The sequence below is a fragment of the Sminthopsis crassicaudata genome, chromosome 2, assembly GCF_048593235.1.
Source record: "Sminthopsis crassicaudata isolate SCR6 chromosome 2, ASM4859323v1, whole genome shotgun sequence".
Taxonomy (NCBI): domain Eukaryota; kingdom Metazoa; phylum Chordata; class Mammalia; order Dasyuromorphia; family Dasyuridae; genus Sminthopsis; species Sminthopsis crassicaudata.
Genome location: NC_133618.1, coordinates 227303307 through 227325948, shown reverse-complemented (window position 1 = coordinate 227325948; position 22642 = coordinate 227303307). Strand labels below are relative to the sequence as shown.

Sequence of the window (22642 nt, the reverse complement as noted above, 5' to 3'; positions counted from 1 at the left end):
TTGGTAACCAGTCATGGCTCCGACATGCAGGCAGGAAGCCTTGGAGAGAGACTCTGACCCAGCCCTCTCACTGGGAAGCAAGGCGATCTGGGTGTATGTTTTGAGGGCGTGGGGGGCACGAGGAGGGAGCCTTCAGATGTGCCCCAGCCCATGCCAGCTGTGGATTTTCATGGAAAGAGATGGCCTATGTGGGCGGCCAGGGCTGGTGAGGCAGGAAAGAGGGGAGCAGCAGGTTGGAAGGGACTTTCCTTGGCAGAGTTATCCTGGGCACTCTGCCCAGGCATGGAGCGCTCTGCTTTTAGTGTGTATGTGTGTGTATGTGCGTGCATGTGCATGTTTTCTTCAAGAACACAGAATCTCAGAACTGGAAAGGACCTTAGAGACCAACCCCCTCATTTTGCAGATGAGGAATCTTATGCATGTAGCTTTCCCTTTCCTCAGCCCTCTCCTCAAAAAAAAAATAATAAATCCATAACTTGACACTGTTTGGAGTGGGGAATTTTTTACCCAAAAATGTGAATCTCAGAGGATCAGCTGGTGGTACCATATCCAGACAGAGCTTAAAAATCCAGGGTTTCCTTTCAGGGAAGATCCAACCTGGAAAAGGCCCCTATTCTCCCCACCCCCCTTCCCAGGCGTGTTGTTTTTCATGGGAAAGAAACAAAAACAACCACCAAAATCCTAGCATCTGACTCTACATATTCTGTAGGTCAATAGTGTCAGAAAGCAGCCTGGGAAAAGACTTTCCTGCCCCAGGTAATATTGTCAAAGAGATATTAATGCTTTTACTTAGAGCTCCTATGGAATATGGTTATAGAGTTTCTCCACTTCTCTCAAAAATAGGAGTCCTTAATCTCTTTAAATGTCACAGACTTCTCTGGCAGCCTGGTGAATCCTATGGACCTCTTAGCAGAATAGAGTTTTTAATATGTAAAATAAAAGTATTACAAAGAAAACCAACTCTAGCGAAATACAATTACCAAAATCATTTTGAAGAAGTTAATGGACCCAAGGGTAAATAGCTTTGCATTTCAAGGCTGAGGGAATAGCAAGGCCCCATCGGGAATGCTATGCCCTTGGAGGCCCAGAACTATGATCTCTGTTTCTATGGCCCTTTATGCTTGCAAAACACAGAGTGGCAGTAGGGAGAGTTTTAGATTTGTGGTCAAGTGGCCTGACTTAGAATTCCAGCTTTGATCCCTTTCTGAGAAGATTGTCCTCAGCTCAGCTGAGCTATAAACAGGGACCACTGCTATATTTGAACTGATGAAAGGCTGTGATTAACTTTTTTTTTTTTGCAAGACAATTGGGGTTAAGTGACTTGCTCAGGTTCACACAGCTAGTTAGTATTAAGTGCCTGAGGTAGGGTTTGAACTCTAGTCCTCCTGACTTCAGGGCTGGTGTTCATTCTGCTGTGTCATTTAGCTGCTCAAGGATGAAATCTTAACAGGTAAAATGACTGGGCAAGACAGTGGGCTTCTGTGGGCCTCAATTTCTTTCTTTTGTAAAACAAAAGGATTAAATTAAGGTTGATCCTTAAGGTTCCTTTTTGATCTAAAATATTTCAGTTCTCAAACTTAGTAGTCATAAAATATGAGATTTAGAATCAGAAGGAACTTTAGAAGTTTTCTTAAATTTGATTAGATTTGGTCCCTTTAGTCCTAGAATGTGAAACAAGGATCAATTAATTAATCAATAAGTATTTATTAAACTCCTATCATATGCCAAACAAAGTGCTCATTTCTGATGGGTACAAAAATTTAAAAAATGGTTGTAATTTGCAAAAAATAATATTTAGTTCTGATAATAGGAAATCTTCCTAATAATTAGACCTAATCCAAAGTAGACTGGGTTACCTAAAGGGCCAATGGGTTTGGAGTTCTTCACAAAGAGCATGGCTGACCATTTACTGGGGATGTTGTAGTGGGAGTTCCTTTTCCATGTGGGTGGGATTAGATAGCCACAGAGATGCCTCTCGATTTTTACAACTTCTGTGATTCTGTCAGCCAGTCTAGTTGCCTCATTTTATAGATGAGGAAACTGAGACAGGAGGGTTATAGGAATTGTGTCATTAGATTCAAATGATAGGTCTTTACCATTTTCCAAATAAAGAAAAAAGCTTGGAAAAGTCATAAGATTATAGAGTTAGAGCTCAAAGGTACCTTGGAAGTCACTTAGTTACACCTCCTCTTTTAGTAAATGAGGAAATGAAGGTAAACTAAGTCACCCAGAATCACATAACTAATAAGGGCTAGAATTTATGTCTTCTAACTCCAACTGTGGGGCTCTTTCCATTATTCCACATTTCACCTAAAAACATAAGGTATGAGGGCACAGAAGTCCCCAAATGGTCAGTGACCCAGTGTGCTCATTGTCCTGACAGATGATAGGATTATAGACTTGAGAGTGGAAAAGAACCTTAAAGACCATCTGGTTTAACCTCATTTTACAGAGGAAGTGAAGTAAGACCCAGGGACACTTAGCCCAAGGTCATTCAAATAATAAGCATCTGAGTTGGAACTTGAACTGAGATCCTCTGACTTCGGAGTAGGCCCTCCCTCAGTGTGGTTGTTTTGCAGCATATACTGCTAATATTTTCCCAGAAAACATACTAGGAAACAGGTGACCCTATTTGATGTTTTTTTGATAAAGATACTGGAGTGGTTTGTCATTTCCTTCTCCATTTTATTTTACAGATAGGAAAACTGAGGCAAATATGGTTAACTTGTTGAGGGTCACACAGATAGTAAGAATCTGAGGTCAGATTTGAATTCAGGAAGAGGAGCTGATTCTAGGCCAGACCCATTATCCACTGTGCCACCTAGTTACCTAGGATAAAGCCACTGGATCACTTAAATTCAGGAGTTCTGAGTTATGGCAGGGCTGAGGTTGATCTGGTGTCAGCACTAAGGGCACCAATATAGGAATTCTCTGGGAGCAGAGTCCCATCAGTCTGCTTAAGGAGGGGCAAGCTAGCCCAGGTGGGAAAAACAGAACAGGTTAAAACTCTTGTATTGATGCCCTGAGGTACTATTTGACACATATTAGAAATGACAAATGGAGGGGATAAGGGAAAATAGTTATACTAATTCATTGTTGGTGGACATTTAGAAGATGCTCTTAAATTGGGAAATGGTTGAATGATTGTGGGATATGATAGTGATAGAATTATAAGAAATGACAAAAGTGGAGATTTCAGGAAAAAAAAACACAAAAAAATTTCAAAATCTAAATGAACTGGGAGATCAGTGTGCATGGTAACAACAATGCTGTAGATAATCAACTGTGAAAGACTTGGCTATTCTGATCAGTGCAATGATCCAAGACATATCTAACAGCCTCATGCTCAAAAATGTTATTCATCTCAAGAGAGAGAACCAATGAACTCTAAATGCAAATTGAAATATAATTTTTTCTCTTTCTTTTCCTTCTTTCCTTCCTTCTCTCCTTTTTTCTTCTTTCCCTTTCTCCCTTCTTCTTCCTTTTTGTTCATTCCTTAGTTTATTCATTTGTTCCTTCCTTCCTTCCTTCTTTTCTCCTTACCTCCCTTCTTTGTTTCTTGATATGGCTAATATGGAAATGTTCTGCATTATTTCACATGTATAATTAGTATAAATTTGCTTGCCTTTTAAGCAGGTGGGGGAGGCATAGGGATCTGGAGAAAATTTGAAGCTCAAAATTAAAAAAAATGTCAAAAATAAATAAATAAAAAATTAAAAGTATTTTGGTAAAAAATAAACAACTTTCTCCACCCAAAACTTTTCAAACCTTCTGTATTGCTCAATATTGTGTTTGGGCTTATGAGTAGCTGCTATACTTTCAGCCTGCATGACAAAGGCAAACCCAGCTTCAAAAACAGAAACAAACAGAAAACCAAAAAATAATTGGGTTATTCTCAAGTTAAAGCTGTAGCTAGCAATTTTTTGTAATTGGGCACCACAAGCCATATCCAAGATAAGTTCTATGAAACCCATTCTCAATCAACTTAAACTGGAACACTGGATTTTGGTCAATGGAGACCTTTGAACATGTTGAGTTTGCTATTGTTTGCTACCTACTAGGCTACCTAGTAACTTCCTACTTTCAGTAATTCTTCTTGCTAACAGGATGCTAACTTATACTCCTTTCCATTTTCTACCTCTAAGTCTTCCACCTTGGTACAAAGAAAGCCTACATTGCTTTGCCCTAGTTAAAATTCTGTCTCTCTTTATCTATTGGATAACTACTGAAAGAATCCCAGAGCATTTCTGATCTCTGAAAGTGGTAATATCAGTGATTCCCTGACAAATTCCAAAGTTCTACTACTTAGTGATGAAGAGGGGGTGATTCAATTCAACAGTCATTTGTTGATGAACGTAATACATGTTAGGAAAGGTAGGACTTGGGTTTGAATAATCAAATAATGAAGTATCCATGGCCAAGTGAGAAATACCTTAGTAAATGTCGTTCCTGATAGAATATAAGTTCCTTGAAGGGAAGGGGTTTCACTTCTGTGTTCGTATCTCCAGTGCTTAGCATAATGCCTGGTACATAGAAGATGCTTAATAAATACATGTTGATCAATTCTACTAAAGTTTCAGAATGTTATTTTTGAAACTTTCTTCCCCTCTTCATCGTTATTTCACAAACACACCATTCTGCAAAATGGTACAATTGGAAAAGTTCTAGCTTTCGAGTTTGAATTCAAACTCTGGCTCTGATATTTACTCCATATGTGAATCACTTCATTTCTTTGTTCTTCAGTTTCCCTTTCTGTAAAATGAAGGGGTTGGACTAAACATCTATAAGGTCTCTTTGAGCTTCAAAATCAGTATTTATGATCCCTAATCTTTCAAATCTTTTCTGAGTTACTTCTGTTAAAGGTGAAGTATCATAGGGATTTGGAAATTGTAGAGACCTTGGAACAGAAATATTAAACATGTGGTTCATGGGACGCCTCCCACAACACTCTTGGGTGGACTTGAGCCATATTAAAATGTAATCAGGAAATATTGAACAAAATAAATCAAAATATAATAAAACATAGATTATGTTGACATGTGGTTTTCTATGTCAATATATAACCTGCAGGAATCCTTATGTATGGTTTAGTGGCCCCTATTTCTACTCAAGTTTGACAGCACTGCTGTAAAACAAGACTCCTCAGATCATAGATGTAGTGGTAGAACATACCTTTCTAGTTACTTGGTTCAATATTCTAATTTTTAATGAAGAATCAAAGAGAGGAAGTTCAAAGACATAAACAAGATTATACAGACTAGGACAAAATTGGAATTCCAACCCACTGCTCTGACTTCAAATCCATGCTCTTTCCACTACGCTCAGATGACTTAAGTTATACTTAAGTTAAGGGTTTCCTTTATCCTTTACAGCCGAGCTGTACTAGTGCAACTTCAGCAGAATGGGGCTCTGTCTTTAAAGGCATGATTTCCCACCCTATCATTATTTTTATCTTATGATGTTTATGCCTGGAATGCTGGCAAAACCCCAAGCCACTCTCACAGGATGTCAGACCTAGGACTGCCACCAGGCTTGGTCATGTGTGGGCCCAGCAGCCAGAGGTAAAGTCCCAATTAAGGCTTAAAGTTCCCCCTGATTCTCTCAGGTAATTAATAATCAATATTGTCTTATTGGTTTGACAATGACCCCTGAGATTTGGGTGTTCAGGAAGCTATAAAATGAAACTGATTGGACGGGACTCCCATTGTTGGATATATGGAAAATACTTTGTAAACCTTAAGTGCTATATAACTCAAACAGGAATTAATAAGATCATACATTTAGTGCTGCAAACGACATATTAAAGGTCATATAGTCCAATTCCCTTTATTTTACAGAGAAGAAAACTGAGGTTGAGAGAGGTTGGCTAGTCTGAAGTCCCCTTGATAATAAGTAGCAGAGTCAGCATGCACACCTACTACAAATTTAGTGTATTTTCTATTGCTTTTATCTGTCAAATGAAGGGGATGGAGAAGATTATATCCTAAGGATAAAGAGAGATAAGAAATCCCTCTTATCTGCCTATGCTATCCACTCATTTGTGAAGAAAGGAAGAAATGATAGAAAGGAGGAAAGATAAAAAGGAGATAGAAGAAGAAGGAAAGAATGAGAAATAGAAGAACTGAGTAAAAAAGGAAAGAAGATAAGAAAAGAAGGAAGAAAGAAGGAAAGGAAGGAAGAAAAAAGGAAAAAGAAGGAAGGAAGAAAAATTCTAACCTAAGAAATAGTCCGTAATAGATGTTTAAGAATTAGGAAATAACAACAAGTTGTGGCATATAACTATAATGAAATGTTATTTCACTGTAAGAAGTTACCAAACTGAATACAAAGAAATATATGGAGATTTGCATGAAGTGATTGTGAATAAAGAAAGCAGAGCAGCCATGTACACATTATATAAAAATGATAATAGCCACCAAAATAAGTAAAAGAGTAGACAGAAAAAGAGAGAGAAGAAGAGAGAGAAGAGAAGCACAAATAAAACTTTTTATGCTATCTAGTCAAGGTTAATGTATATAATACATTATCATAAACATTTATTCACATACATACATATTTTAAAATAAAGAAAAGGAGAAGGTAGGACCAGGTGATTTCTAAGACCTTTGTGAGGATTAAGACCCCTTGTGTCCTGTGAGACTGCTAGATTCTTCCAGTATCTCTCCTCCTGTGCCCAGACTTGGGAAATTGGGCTACATAATAGGCCAATGCTAATTTTTACTTATAACATTCTTAAGGGACAAGAGTGGGAAGAGGAGAGATAGCAGAGGAGAGGGCTTCATATGAATCTTGATCTCAACACCAAAAACAGTGTGAAAAGTTTCTTCCAAAGCAAAATTCCTATTGACCTGGGGTGAAGGGTTCAGTTCATTGCCTGGTGGCAGGTTGCCTGCTTAACTCTAGCCCTAGTTACTTAATTGTAGAGTGAAGGTGAGAGGCAGGGTGGGATCAGAATCAGGACAGGGGAGACCTGTAGAGAAATTTGAGGAAGCTGGGGGTAATGTGGGGAAAGCAGTTATAGAGCAGAAAGGGTTAAGGAGCTTTGGACCATCATTCTCTTTGTGCCCCCATCCTGCTACAATTCTGCATCCCAATTAAGAGGAAGAGGTGCTGGTCATGTCCTACAGCCAGTTTCTGAGAATTACTCCTGGGGGCAGATGGCAGAGCTGTTGCTCAGACTAGTGATGGCCAAATGTTTTGGACTGTTATGGTTTAGAGGCAAGAGGGACCATCCTCATCAAATCTCACTGCTTTGTTGTAGTTTCTGACACTGGAAATTAGAGCTCCTCTAAGATTTAAACAGTAATCTCTTTAAACTGCACTTTCCTCACTTGTAAAATGGTATGAGAGTTGGAGGGACATGTGATAGGGAAAATGGTCTATCATCCTGATTCTATGGATGAGAGGAAAAGCAAAAACCTTAGAAAAATAACTCCCTGTGTGTCTTAGATGCTGTAACTGTTCTGCTCTGGTTACTACTCTCCATCATTTCTCCGCCCTACCTTTCCCTCTCCCCTCCCTTCTCACCCCATCATTTGTCTGCTTAAGAGCTGTTCTGTGCATCTGTTTATTTAAATGCTCTCTGCTGTCACAGAATCAGGGATCTCCCAGTATGGTTAGAATGTAGACAGACACACCTCCCCCGCCCCTCTCCTGCCCTGAACTTGAATGTTTCCATCCCTGGACACCAGCAGCAGCCTTGCAGACAAAGCAGCCCATTGTGTTCCCTGTCCCCAGTTTCTCCCAATGGTCAGAGCGAAGAAGGTCTCTTTTAGCAGGTCTGACCCCCGAAGACTCTCTTCAATCCTAGGCCCCATCTTTGCCCAGAACTTACCTTTCATGGTCTTGTTGTTAATCGGGAGCCAGAGGTGGAAAATGATGAAAGAGACTCTTGGGGAGCTTCAGATGCTTCTTGGAATGACTTGAGAGGGGTTCACTTTGGAGGTCCAAGACAAGGATGGCAGGTGGCTCCCTATAGGACCATACAAAGCATCTTAGGTGCCCTTCTCTACCCAAGAGCTATAGTGATGAACGGATTAGCTTTCTGAACTCATTCTTAGCCTCCTGAGGCTCCCTTCAAGGCCTGGGATTTGAGGGTTTTAGTTCATGCCCCAGGTTAGAATTGTACCCTGTGTGACTCCTCCCCAGCTGGCATTTGCTGCCTAGGGCCTGGAGCTGACACAGCTGTTCTCTCCCATCCCTTCCTACTCCCCCAGCAGCAAGGAGTTACCCTCTTTCCCACTAGACATCCAAACTCCAAGTGTGTGATCCAGGCTTCCCGTGCCTCCCTCTCCCTCTCCTCCCTCTCTCAGCCTCGTCACTTCTTGGGCCAGAGCCCAGATCAACTTCCTTGGTATTTTTGAAACTGCCGCGGCCAGGACTTCTTTGTGCGGCTGCTTCCTCCCTCTGAACCGTCCCCCTATCCCCCTGCTCCCCTCCCACCTTCGACAACACCCCTGGATCTCCCCTTCGGTGGCTCACACCCACCTTGCCCCCACTGGGAGAAAATGTTGGCAACTCCCTAGGGCGGGGCAGACTGGGATGCTTTCAGCTGACAGGCTCGGAGAAATCTGACACAAAACTCTTCTGCTTCCCCCAGCCCACTCTCTGGTCTCCTTACCCTCCCCTCCTCTCCAGCCCTCCTTCCATCCCCACTTCCTAGTAACTCTAATTGCTAGCAAATGTCAGGTCTCTGACTATGCTTAGAGGATTATAGAATCATAGGACCTCAGGGTTGGAAGGAGCTTCAAAGGTCATCTAATACAGGGTTTGTCAGGAGGATGGAGTTTTCTTTAAAGAGGGAGTGGAACATTTCCTGAAGCCATCTGGCCAAGAGAGAACTGGAGGTCCCATTAAAGAGTATAGCTTCCAAGAATAGGGAGGTGGTAGTTCCACTCAACTCCACCTCACCAGAGCTCATCTGCAGTATTGTCCTGTGGTTCATATCCATGTCCTATTGTTGTTATGGTTGCTGGTCTTTCATTCTTGAAGAAGACCAATGGCATCAGGAGGATGATGTCTTAACTTGCAAGTGAATTGGTTTAAGTGAAGCAGGGCTGTGCAAAATCATCATCTCACTCTCCCCTTCCACAGCCATGTGGGTCCAGTGGCAAAACCTCATCTACATTATTGTAGATACATATTATACAATGCATATTAAGTTCCATCTCCATATCATATAAGACTCACTTGAAAGAATTGGGAACATTTAGCTTAGAGAAGAAGGGGATGTGATTGCTATATGCATGTAGTTGGAAATATTAGATTTATTCTGTCTGGCTCCAGAGTGAAGAACTAGGAATAATGAGTAAAAGTAGCAAAGAGGCCAATTTAGGCACAGTGTCAGGTGAAATTTTCTAACACCGAGTCTTCCAAAAATAGGATGATTACTTTGGAGGGAAGTGATTTAGTTACTCCTCATTTAAGCTCTTCAAGAGGGAGCTAGGGAGCCACTTATGTATATTATAATGAGGATTCCTTTCCTAAACAAGTTGGACCAGATGACCACTGGAATCCCTTTCAGTTCTCAGGTTCTGTGACTGTGGATTGGCCAGCGTCTCTATAGTTCTATGGTTCTTTATTATCCCTGGAGGGCATGCTCTTGGGTAAGCCTAGATATATGTGGTTCATCCTTTTGGATGGCTCTGCAGTTGCCCAATAGAAAACCATAACCTGTTCATCACAGGTTCTTCCTCACATACCTTCAATTGTCTTTTGTCCCGATTCTGGTTCAATTTTGGGTGATTTCTAACTGATACCCAATTATTGACCATGGGGACAGTAATGGGATAGGGTCGTGGGCATGTTTTATGGAAGGAATCAATCATCTCTGCAGAGGATGTCCTGGCTGGATAATTCACATAGAGCATTGCTGTGAGTAAATTCAGTCAGTGATAGTTATTTTACTGATCTTTTGAAGTATCCAGGCATAAAGATCTAGATACAGATCCTACTTCTAGTACTTAATAACTGTAAGGACCTTGAGCAGTTCACTTCACTTTGCTGAGCTTTTGTTTCCTAATCTATAAAATAGGGAAAAATAGAATGAAGCTCCTTGTGGTCAGAAAATGTTTCACTTTTGTTTTTGCATCCTAGTACCTAGCTTGGGCCATTTACACAGCAGTGACTTAAATGTGTCTTTCATTGAACTGAATCAAAGACATAAATACATTCCATGCTAGGCAGTATTGTATGCAGAAAACAGATAACTGGACTTAGAGTCAGGAGTAATTGACACATTTAACTTCATGGCCCTGGATTCGAGTTTCTCTCATGACTAGGATGATAATGTAGTAAAGAAAACGGAAAAGAATTGCCAGACTCTCTAAAAAACAGAATTTTCCATGCTAGATGCTGATGTAGTACCCATATGAACCTGGTCACATTGCTTAATGTCTCAGAGTCCCAGGCAATGCTCTAAGCTTGTAACTTGTAGAACAACCACCAATCTACATTGGTAGAGGAAGTTTCCTTTTAGGAGATTCCTCATGACAAATGTCAATGAAATAGCTCCAGTCATCAATACGGTCATCATAATTCCTTTGCTGCCTGCCTTGTAGGGTTGTGGTGAGGCTCAAAGTAGATAATGTGTCAAGAACTTTATAAACCTTAAAATCTATGTGTCCAGTAATTATTATTGTCCAATCAGTCATTTTTGGTAGACAGCTTCTAGCTGTGTTTCATTGCCCAGAAATACCAGGAAGTTCTTCCAAAACCAGGAACTAAATTAGTACCTTAAAATGAGAAAGAATACATTCTAAAAGGTTGGTAACTGGAAAATGTGGTACAGGAACAAACCGGTGGTCTGAGAGTGAAGTTCTTGTAGGAACAATAACAAATCATTTTGGTAAGTATATTGAGGTCCACGAAGATGGCTTAGGATGTTTCTTCTGGTGGGGGAAGGGGTTCACTGAGGTTTAAAGAATTGCCTCCCTTGGGTCTTTGATGGCTTGCTTGGCAATACCTGATACATTTCTTGGAGGCTTTTGCTGGTGGACCAGTATCTTCGGATGTGTAAATGTCATAGAGTCACATAGAGAATTTAACAATACAATGAACTAAAGAACATCAAAAAGCCCAGGGTGGGATTTCCTTGTTTTTCAATATTCCTTGTGGCCTTCCATGAAGTAATTTATGGATAACAGATGGATATGGTTCTGGGCTTTTGGTCAGGAGACCTAAGTATGAATCAGTGATTGAGAAACCATATAACTTCTCAGTTTCTTCATCTTCAAAAGAAGATAATATTTATACTGTCTGCTTCATAGTGTTGTGAAAAATATATCCTCTTTGGGAGTAGAAATTGTCTTATTCTTTATATTTGGATATCTCATGCCCAGCACAGTACCTGAGATGTCATATATATATAAAATGTTAATTAATTGAATATACTTTACAAATCTCAGAACTCATGATTAGGAATTATCATTCTATAATTTAGGAATTTTTAACCTGGGAAGAGGAAGAATGGATAAAATTTTGGGGGACTCATGAACTTGGATGGGAAAAAAATTACATCATAATTGTCAATAACTTCTAAGTAAATTTTAGCATTTTTTCCAATTATTTGAAAACATTATTCAGGGAAGAATCCATAGGCTCTAATAAACTACTAAAGGGATCCAAAAAAGAAACCTTGGTATTATGGCTAAAGCACTTAGAAAGGCCTTTGTATATGTGGATTGGTGTAAGGGTTAGTCTATTGTGCTTTCAACTTGGGAAGTTCCTGATAGAAAAACTTCCTCCACTATTTCAGGCCAGGAACACCTTTATAATTTATATATAGTCTTTGAGAGTATGCCTATGGTTACACAGACAGTTTTGGTGGGCTTTCAAGAATCAGTATTGTGCTTTAGCAGAGAGAGTTCACTTAGTAAACTCCAACCTTTGTGCACGAAGGTTTAGACATAGAAACCTCTTGGCAGGGCTTGGAGGATGGAATGAAGAAATCACTGTCTATTGACCGTAGAAAAAACTAGCTTGTGTCTGTTTGTACATGGGTTTATATATGTTTTTGTAAGGAAAGATCTTCCTTATAGAACAGTGTCTATTTCTCCATTCTTGATCCCCAGGATATTAGAAATTTCTTAATCTTCATCCTTCTTGACACTTCTATAACATCCCTGCTGATCACACCCCTTCCTGTATATTCTCTAATTTATAGTTTTGGTTTTTTGTCATCATTGTTTCCTCTTCCTTTCCCTCCTCTTTTTCCTCTTCCTTCTTTTTCTTCTTTTCCTCGTTCTCCTCCTTCTCCTTCACTACTAACTATTGATTTTCTTCTTGCTTGTCTGATCTATGTTCTATCCCTTCACAGTTTGTATCCCCCAAGGCTGTATCCTGGGGCTTCTTCTCATCTTTTTCTGTAGTGTTCTTATCAGCTTCTATGAGTTCAGTTATCATTTCCATGCAGTTGCTTCCCAGATCCATTTATTTCTCCCCAGTCTTTCTCTAGAGCTTCAATTCCCCATCACCAATTTTCTATCGGGCTTTTCTAATAAGGTGTCCCATAGGCATTTCAAATCCAACAAGTCCAAAATGGAACTTGTTTTCTTTCTTTCTTTTCTCAAAACTGTCTCCTAATTTCTCCTAAAAAATTCTCCTAATTTCTCGATTTTTTGATGAGGATAACGCCATCTTTCCAATCATCCAGGTTTGCAAGTTCACTTCAAGTCTTCCCTTTCTTTCATCCTCCATTGCCAGTCAGTTGCCAAATTTATTCACTCTATCAATAAATATTTAATAAAAACTTACTATATGCCAGGAATTGTGCTAAACTCTGGGTATACAAAAAGAGGCAAAAAAGTCCCTGCCCTTAAGGAGTTTACAATCTAATTTATATTATGATTATAAATTTCTAATGCTAACCTTGCAATTTATACAGCTATCACTTCAGTTTAGGTCCCTGTCATCTTTTGTCTGGTCTATTATTGTGCCTCCTAATTGGTCTCCCAGCCTTAAGTTCCTCCCTTCTCCAATATATGCTCTACATAGATGCCAAATATACTTTAAAAGCACAGATCTGATATTGGCACTCCTTTTGTCAAAACACTACAATGATTCTCTCTTGCTTTTAGGATAAAATAAAAACTTTTAATGTTCTTTGCAGTTTGACTCTAGCCTGTTGTTTTAGGCTTATTGCACTATTGTACCTTACGCCTTAGATCTTTAGAATTCCTTGTAGGCTTCAGTAGATTGATGATAGGAGGAATCAAAGTGGAGAATCTGGTAATAGAACAGTGGTAGTATATGGGCTCCATCCAATTTTGCTCTACCATGTCCATTCCTGGGATATAGTGTTCATCTTTTGTGGAATCATACAGATTCCCTGGGTCCTACTCTATTTTGTGATTCAGGTATTTATCTCTTCCTCTCAGGCTGATGTGCCTGTAATTTAGCAAATAGCTAGATGTGGTGTAGATGCTGAAGGATGATTCTGGTTAGGCATGTTGGACAAGATCCTCAAAGTCGATGACAAGATTTTTAAGACATAGTACCTGCTCCAACAGATCTTAAACATCAAATTCATGAAAGACTGTTTTCCTTTATTATCTATGTGATCTTGGATAAATCATTTCATCTTTTGGGTTTTATTTTCTTCATCTGTAAATGAGGTAGTTAGATCCTTCTAGCTCTAAATCTGGCATATTCTAGCTCAATAATCAGACTTTTATGTGCCAGGCACTGTGACAGATATTATGAATATAAAGACAAAAATGAAACAGTCCCTTCAAGGAGCTTACTAATTATATGACATCTAAAAGTGTATCTTCCTTTTGTCACCATTTCATAACCAGATCAGACTTTATCCTCTCCCTTTCCTACTAGGTCTTAATCCTGATTAAGTTGTCCATCAAAGGGTGAGTTAAAGGAGAGAATACTGGTTTCAGATGGTAATGATTCTGAAGATTTAATAATAAAATTCCAATAGAATTCTTTTTTGTCTAATAACCTTGAATCCAGTGGAAGAATTGAAGCATGGGGTGAAATCTGTAACTTATAGCTTTTCCAAGAGTTCCTATAGGATTGTGGCCTTTGACATGTACAATATGTAGACTGGACATCGTGGCTTTCAGAGTTAAGTTTATTTAATAATTAAACAACCTAATTCTCTGCTTCAATGATACTAAGCACTTTTCTACAGTCCTGCTACCAAGGAGGATACTCTGGCTCTGGATCTAGCTAGGAGCTACAACCAGGTATGGCATACTACTGTTTTAGGCCTTGTATCTGGTAATACTAAGATCTCCAAATGTCATGTAGTGGCTATATTATATATCACCAACCACCAATAAATCTAAATTACTCCTGGGAAAATCAGGGAGTAGATTATATTTAGGCTAAGTACTTTTTCTGAAGTATGAGATAAGCATGTCCACTTGGATTATCAAAATGTATAGAAATGGGGGCTGCTAATTAGTGTAGTGGATAGAGCATCAGCCCTGAAATCAGGAGGACCTGAGTTTAGACACTTAACACTTCCTGGCTGTGTAACCCTGGGTAAGTCACTTAACCCCAATTACTCAGCAAAAAAAGTATAGAAATGGCTTATAATCTACATGGATAGATGTCTGTGGAATCTGGCCCACTCCTCTCCAAGGGAGACTGTTTTTCTATCTTAAGATCATCAATATATTCTAGTTCCTTCTTTTATCCATCTCCAAGCAGGAAAGCAGATTAGAAATAAATTTATCTGTCCCATTAAAAATATCTGGTCAAGTTTAGGGCCACAAATCTGGTTCAGAAGGGAAGCCCCCTTCCTTGATCAATATTAAGAGGAGAGAAGCTGTTAGCTTTGTACAACTTTGGGCACTCATCTTCATGAGTTCAAATCCAGCTCTAGACATTTACTAGCTGTGTGACCCTGGGCAAGTCACCTAATCTATTTGCCTCATTTTTCTCATCTGTTGGATGAATTGGAGAAGGAAATAGTAAACCACTCCAATACTTTTGTCCAAAAAACTCCAAAATGGGCTCACATGATTGAAGTAATTGAATAACAACAAAACCCCTGGGTTATACTCACCAGCATAGTTCCTTTCCCTGAAACACTATTAATACAAAAAGATCAAGACAAAAATCAAATAGAAAGAAAAAAATGTTTATCCAAACAAAATAGAAATTACAGATTGGAATATATTAGAAAATACTCAAGAGTTAATGAGTTCTTTAGATGGGAATGAGGTGATGGCTCAACTCAAACTAAGCTCATTCTCACCCAAAATTCCATGCTGTAGTCTCTAAGGAATAAAGCTGGAAATAAGAATATATTGAGGAGCTGGCAATTACTATATTTCTGCAGTTTCTTTATGTGTGTCTCTTTTAAATAATCTAGAAAGCCATAGATGTCTCTCTCCTGGAAGCTCTGGTCCCAACTGTGTCCCTTATATAGGTATGCTTCATTGTGTCACCATTATCTCTACCAATTGGAGTTATAACTCCCTAACAGTAGTGTGCAAAATGCCCCAGGTTTAGTTGGAAGTCTGGATTACAGACATTTGTCCACTTGGAGCTACAGAGGTTTAGACCCTTGTGTCTGAGTTGAAGTCAGTGACTGTTTATTATTTTTATCACCACAGGGACTGGCATGGGATCTTTGTGGTACTATTTCATGACTGGTATCAAGACCATAGCATTTGTAGAAGACACCAAATTCTTCAAATCTGAGATATAATACTGAGGAGTCTGGAAGTTTGCTCTTCAGGGTCAGAAATAATTAGATCACCAGATATGACAAATAGTTATTCCTTTTATATCACAACTTTATAACATTTTTGATATATCACAGGTTGTTATAAGTAATTAAATGGGGATTAATTTTTTTGGGGAGTACTGTAGAGGTCCAAGATTATATGTGAAGACCAGAAAATGACACAGTAATTTTATTTAACATCGATCTTATACTTAATCCAAAACTTTACTATAAGGTAATGTAAACATCCCATAAAAAAATTGAGATTTCTTCTTTGGTGTAAAGGGAGGGCCAAAATTTGACATGGATTTTCTAGATCATGATTGCACTGTTCTATTGATTCCCTTAGTGTGGAAGGGATAACTATAATGTATAACAATACTTTTTATGATTATAGGACACTAGAAACAAAATGAGTGCTTGTCATTTATGAAATAAGAAAGGGGAAAGGAAAGGGAATAAGTGTTTATATAGTATCTACAATGTGTCAGGCACCGTTTTATGAATATTATTTCATTTACAAATGATTTCATTGTGGTATATAAATGTCAGGTAATACTATTTTACTATAACAAAAATGATAAGTATGAGGAATTCAGGGAAATATGGAAAGACTTATATGAATTGATGGAAAGCAACTAAAACTAAGAAGACAACTTACACAATGACTATAAAAATGTAAATAAACAGAATGCCAATACAGAGTTGAATGTTGGGAAACTGTAAGGATGAATCTTGGCTCCAGAGAAGAGATACTACACTTTGTAGTAGAGCTTTGGAGATCTTTAAGTATGGTATATTGCATACACTGTTGGACAATGTTATTGTTTCAGGTTATTTTGTAACAATATTGTAAAATATTTTGTTTTGTTACAAAGGAAGGTTCATTGAGTGGATGTTGTGTATTTGGAAAATATTTTGTAAAACAAAAGCCACCAGTACAATTATTATTGAAAGAAAGAAGAATACAAAGAGAGAAAAGAAAAGAAAGAAAAAGAAAGGAAGGAAGAGAAAGAAAAAAGAAAGAGAAAGAAAGAAAAAGAAAGGAAAGAACGAAAGAAAGGAAGAAAGGAAAGAAGGAAAGAAAGGAAGAAAGGAGGGAGGGAGAAGAGAGGAAGGAAGGAAGAAAGGAGGGAAGAAAAGAAGGAGGGAAGGAAGGAAAAAGAAAGAGTTTAACCATGAGTTGGTTTAAAGTTAGGCAAAGAGGAGAGTTGAAGAAATCCTTACTTGTGATATTAGATAGCCTGGTATATGGATGGTTCACATTCTGGGTGGAACACTGTACCTTAGTAGTAAGGATAATTCAGAAATTGTAGCTTCATATTATACAGCTCACAAAATTGTATAACTAGCTTCCTTCCAGTGGGTTAGGACAGTGTTGGAAAGCCTTCAACAATTTTGGCTTTGATCAAAGGTAAGACTTGACTAAGTTAGTTTCAGAGGGGTTAGTTACCTCTTGAATGTGGTATGGTTAAATCCTTAAAGCATGGAAATTCCATATAAATGAGCCTACCATAGTCTTTCACTCTCCCTTGTCACCTGTTGGAGTCAAGGGATAGGGGGAGAAATAATCTTGGGTCTGAATCATGTATGAAAAACTCCTTGAGCTCCCAAAAGGACTATTTTACATTGTCCAATAAGGAACAGAGAGGTACCATATGACAGGAAAGAGATAAGTTAATTTCTGACTCTGACATTATTTGTGTGCCCTCTCAAACAAATCACTTTATATCTGTGACCTTCAGCTTCCTTATTTATAAAAATGAAGATATTAGATTTGATAATACAAAATTTCCTCTAGATCTAGGATCTTATGACATAGTAATTAACATTTATTTTGCACTAATATTTGTAAAACACTTTACAATGACTTGATGCTCACAACAACTTTGAGATAGATGCTGTTATTAGTCTCATTTTGCAGGTAGTAAAACAGAGACTACAAGAATTTCAATGACTTGATCATATTCACCCAGCAAATCAGAGAGGAGAGACTAAAACCCAGGTCTTCCTAACTCCATATTCTAGCCACAATGCCAAAACAATCCTAAGTAACGTATGATATAGAAAACAGATGGTCTGGCCTTGGTACACCATGAAGTCTACCATGGTTCAGTTCCTGGGGAATCCCCAGGAGAAGTATCTCCATATATTAATTGTGCTGGTCCAGCACCTTGTAAGAAGTTCCTTTGCCCTTTCTTGAATAGTAGTCAATTCTACAGATGCCTAGATTCTCTGTTTCAGCAGCTCCCTAGAAAGTACCCTTTGGTTTTGGATTGGTTTTGTTATTTTCTTTTCCAGCTCACTTTACAGAGAGCCTTAGCCAGGGACACACAGTAAGTGTCTAAGGCCAGATTTGAACTTATGAAAATGAGTCTTCCTAATACCAGACTTGGCACTCTATCCATTGTGTTACCCAGAGGCAAAGAGGTGAAGTGGTTTGTGCAGTATCACATAGCTAGTAGTATCTGAGGCCAGATTGAATTTAGGTCTTCCTGATTTTCTAGGCCAGGCCCTTTGCAAATTTAGAGTTTTTACAGCCCCAATATTCACCTAGTCCCACCACCTCATTTTACAGATGGAGAAAGATATTGGCTTCGTTTTGAACATTTTGAGCAACAGTAATTTGTAATTCAGTCTATAAATTCATTAAGATAAGGCTTTGTTTTCTGCAAAATTACCCAAGATGGCTTTTTTGGGCCTGAGAGCACAGGGTATATTGGCCTAGCACAATGCCTGTCAAACAGTAGGCATTTAATAAATGCTTAATAAATTGAGGCTTGGAGCGTAATTGCTAACATTTAAAAATGTGACTGAAGGGTTTCAAAGACTACAAAAGGACTTCATTTACAAAAATAATAACAATAATAATGGGAGAGGCCCCATTATTATTTCCATTTTTTTTTGATAGAGAAACTGAGGCTGAGAGACATTAGATGATTTTCTCAGGGTCACACAGTTAGTAAGAGCTAAGATTTAGATGTTTGGGAACATGACATTAGTATGAGATGAGGCTAGAAAGGTAAATTGGAGCATGTTTGCTGAGAATTTAAATACCATACAGAGGGTTTGATTTTCACTGAGTAGAGGAATGATATACTCAGATTTTTTTTTTACACTTAATAATATTTTATTTCTTCCCACATACATGTAAAGATAGTTTTCGACATCCATTTTTGCAAGGTTTTGAGCTCCAAATTTTTCTTTCTCCCTTCCATAATTCTTTCTCTGGATGTGGATAGCATTTTCCATCACAAGTCTATTGGAATTGTCTTGGGTATTGTATTGCTGAGAAAAGCTAAGTCTATCAAATTGAACAATGTTGCTGTTGCTGTGTACAATATTCTCCTGGTTCTACTCACTTCAGTCAACATCAATTCATGTAAATTTTTTCCAGATTTTTTTGAACTCTAACTTGGTTAGATCTTTGCCCAAAACAGATGGTTCTAGGGGCAGCTAGGTGATAGAGAACCAGCCCTGAAGTCAGGAGGACCTGATTCAAATCTGATCTCAGACACTTAGCACTTCCTAGCTGTGTGACCCTGAGCAAATCACTTAGCCTCAGGTGCCTCTGCCAAAAAAAAGATGGTTCTAATAGCATCCTGAAGGACAAATTGGAAGAGTAGTTTGGAGGCTACATTAATAGTAGAGTCATAATAAATATTTGTACTGGTATAGTGATAGTAGGAGTAGAGGATTGAGATGTATGAGATGGTGTGAAACTGGAATTTATTGGCTCTGGTAAGTGATATGATGAGAGATGAGGAGAGAATGAGGAATCAAAGATAATCCCAAATTTATGAATAATGGAGACTGGTACCTCTATGGTTAGAAAAAAGCAATAGAGGAGAGGTTGGGGGTGGGACAGATAATGATAAGGGTTTGGATATTTGAAATAGAGGCTATCTGTCTGAAGATGTTCTGTAGGCAGTTGAACATGTGGATATGGACCTCAAAAAAGACATCTAGACTTTAGAATAATTTGCTTAGAGGAAATACTTGCAAATCAAAGGGCCAATGAAATTGCCAAAAGGAAAAGGTAATAAAGAGAAAAGAGAAAACAGCCAAGACAGATCTTTGATAAACAATTATAATAAGGGATTGGGGAGAGGGTGAAGAACCAGTGAAAGAGTTAGAAGAGGAATAGATAGAGAGACTGGAGGGACTGGAAAGTGTGGTATTTGTGAAGTCAGAGGAAGAGAAAACTTAGATAAATCTTTTGGATTAAATTAATAAAACATTAGTAAGGCCAAGTCATTTGTGATGGTCATTTCTGATGGCTAATGAGCATCATCTGGATTTATTTGAGATTGTTTAGGGTTGGGATAAAGAAAAGAAGTTGGAATTAATGGGTAGCCAGAGAGGATGATCAAGAAAGGTGAAGGAGGATTTCTTGTTCAGTTGTTTTCATTCATGCCCAAATCTTTGTGACCCCATTAAGGGTTTTCATGGCAAAGATCCTGGAGTGGTTTATCACTTTCTTCTCCATCTCATTTTATAGAAGAAGAAATGGAGGCAAATGCTTAAATGACTTGCCCAGAATGACACAGCTAGTAAATGTCTGAAGTCAAATTTGAATTCAGGAAGATGAGTTTTCTTGACTTCAGACCCAGCACTTTATCCACTGTGCCACCTACCTACCCATGGAGATGAATGAAGTTCCCTACAAGGACTTTAAAAAGTATTTGATGATTAGGAAGTCATTAGGAAGAGACAGTTTCATTAGAGAGATGAGAGCAAAAGCTTAAGCATAGCTGAAATGAGTATATAAAGAGAACCCCAAAGTATCTGTTCTATCCATTAGTCAATGAGACAGTAAGTATTTATTAAGCACCTGTTATATGCTTATCATTATGATAGGACTCAGGGGTCTCAATTTATATCCCAACTGGCAAATCCATGCAGCATAGATAGAAGCTAAGAATGATTTGTACATATTGTAATAATGTAAAACTTTAAAAAAACTATTCTTAATCATAGGACCCTATCAATGCAGGCAGTTGGTTGAAATAGTCCTTGCCCTCAAGGAGATTACATTCTAAAATTGGAGTGAATGTGCTCATATAACAGTAAACACCAAACATGTTTGAAATAACTATAAGGTAACTTTGAAGGACTAATACAGATCAAGTCAGTGTTGAAGTAAACTTTTAGCAGAAGTTTATCATGGGGCTATGAGTTAAAGAGGATAGTAGGATTGTTTAGTAACAATGAGGATCCAGATTAGGTTAGTAAATCAATCAGTCAATAAACATTTGTTAATCACTTACTACATGGCAGCATTATGCTAAGCACTGAAAATAAAATGTAAGTAAAAAGAAAGTCTTAAAAAGTCTTTTAAAAGTTTATATTCTAGAACCAGAAGATCACTGTACACTTCAATGCTGTATGAAGATATAGTCTGATGGAAGTGGATATCTTCAACATAAAGAAGATCCAACTCACTTCCAGTTGATCAATGATGGACAGAAATAACTACACCCAGAGATGGAACACTGGGAAGTGAATGTAAATTGTTAGCACTACTGTCTATCTACCCAGGTTACTTATACCTTCGGAATCTAATACTTAATGTGCAACAAGAAAATGGTATTTACACACATATATTGTATCTAGGTTTTATTGTAACACATGTAAAATGTATGGGATTGCCTGTCATCGGGGGGAGGATATTGGAGGGAGGGGGGGATAATTTGGAAAAATGAATACAAGGGATAATATTATTTTAAAAATTACTCATGCATATATACTGTCAAAAATTCAAAAAAAAGTTTATATTCTAATAGGGAGAACAACAAAAAGAGGAAGCTGAAAATTGGGGGGGGGGGAAGGAAAGGTATCCGACACAGGACATACTGAAGTTTGGAGAAGTGTAATCTGAATAAGAGATGGCTAACTGGGACTCCTTCCATAAAGGGAGGCTCTGAGTAGAATCCTCCATCCTCTAGTTAGAGGGCATTTCCTAGGTATGAATTCTGGGGATGAATTAATCTTCCAGGTATATGATAAAACATAGATAGTACAGCATACTGGTACCTTTTGGAAAAGTTCAGAAGACAGCAGGCTCATGTGAAATTAAGAGATCACATATTAGGATGTTAGACATGGATTAGAGAATATGGACAGCCACTGACAAGACAGAGTAGTTAAATGTGAATAAAAATGTGGGGAAAATAAAGGATAAGAGGTTGCAGGCAGAGAATGACTTTTCCAAGTTTCCAGATCTTGGATCTAGCACATTTACACTGTGTAGCTGAAATGGGGTGGGAAAGGAAGTCAAAATTGGAGAATTATGTGTTTAGGCTATTAGAGGGATCATTATTGTATATGTTAATCTTCCAAAGATGATGACAGAAGGAATATCGAGGAATACGACCACCTAGGTAGATGTCAAAGTCACTGAAAAACTTGGGAGAATGACTTGTAGGTCATCAAGTGACAGCAACAACAGTTTTCCTGTGTATTCCTGATACTTAATTGAGCTGGCCTACAATATCCTAATTTACCAGTAGGTCTAGCCTGTAAATTCTGTAAGTTAAAGCTTTATGTTTTACAAAGCCATCTAATGGTGTTTTCCTTATGAATTCCATAAGTGAAATTCTGTATGACAAGCTTAGTTAGAAAAAGAGATATTTCTATTTCTACTGGGGGACCTGATCCTGTGTTCAGAGGAATCTTTCAGATTAAAATAATGAGGTTTTGGCAAAATCAAGTCATCAATGATGGCTATCTCTGATTGTTAATGAGAGCCATCTGTTTGGGGCTGCTTGGGAATGGGACAAGGAAAAGGAGAGGGGGTGAACTATGCAAAGGGGAATTCACACTAAATCACAGGAAATATTTTTGAATTGTGAATTCCATTAGACAATGGAAAAGAGTCCCTACAGAGTTTCCAGAACTCAGGTCATTACATACTATATTGGTAAGAAAAATCTCTATGGTCATACTGTG

General features: G+C 38.3%; 1 protein-coding gene across 6 annotated transcripts in view; it reads right to left on the bottom strand.

The window, feature by feature from the left end:
* SCARA3 (scavenger receptor class A member 3) overlaps positions 1–8573 on the bottom strand; it is a 51378-nt gene extending 42805 nt beyond the window's left edge. For 2 of the 6 annotated variants that reach the window (XM_074288394.1, XM_074288393.1), the window contains exon 1: positions 7835–8314. Coding sequence is in view for 2 of the 6 variants with exons in the window: in XM_074288393.1 (XP_074144494.1) it covers positions 7835–7841 (7 nt within the window). In the remaining 4 variants the exon portion in view is untranslated. Of the gene's footprint in view, positions 1–7834; positions 8437–8487 lie in introns of those variants that run through there. The other 4 variants (XM_074288391.1, XM_074288392.1, XM_074288395.1 and 1 more) reach the window with 4 other exon arrangements.
* Positions 8574–22642: the final 14069 nt, after the last annotated feature.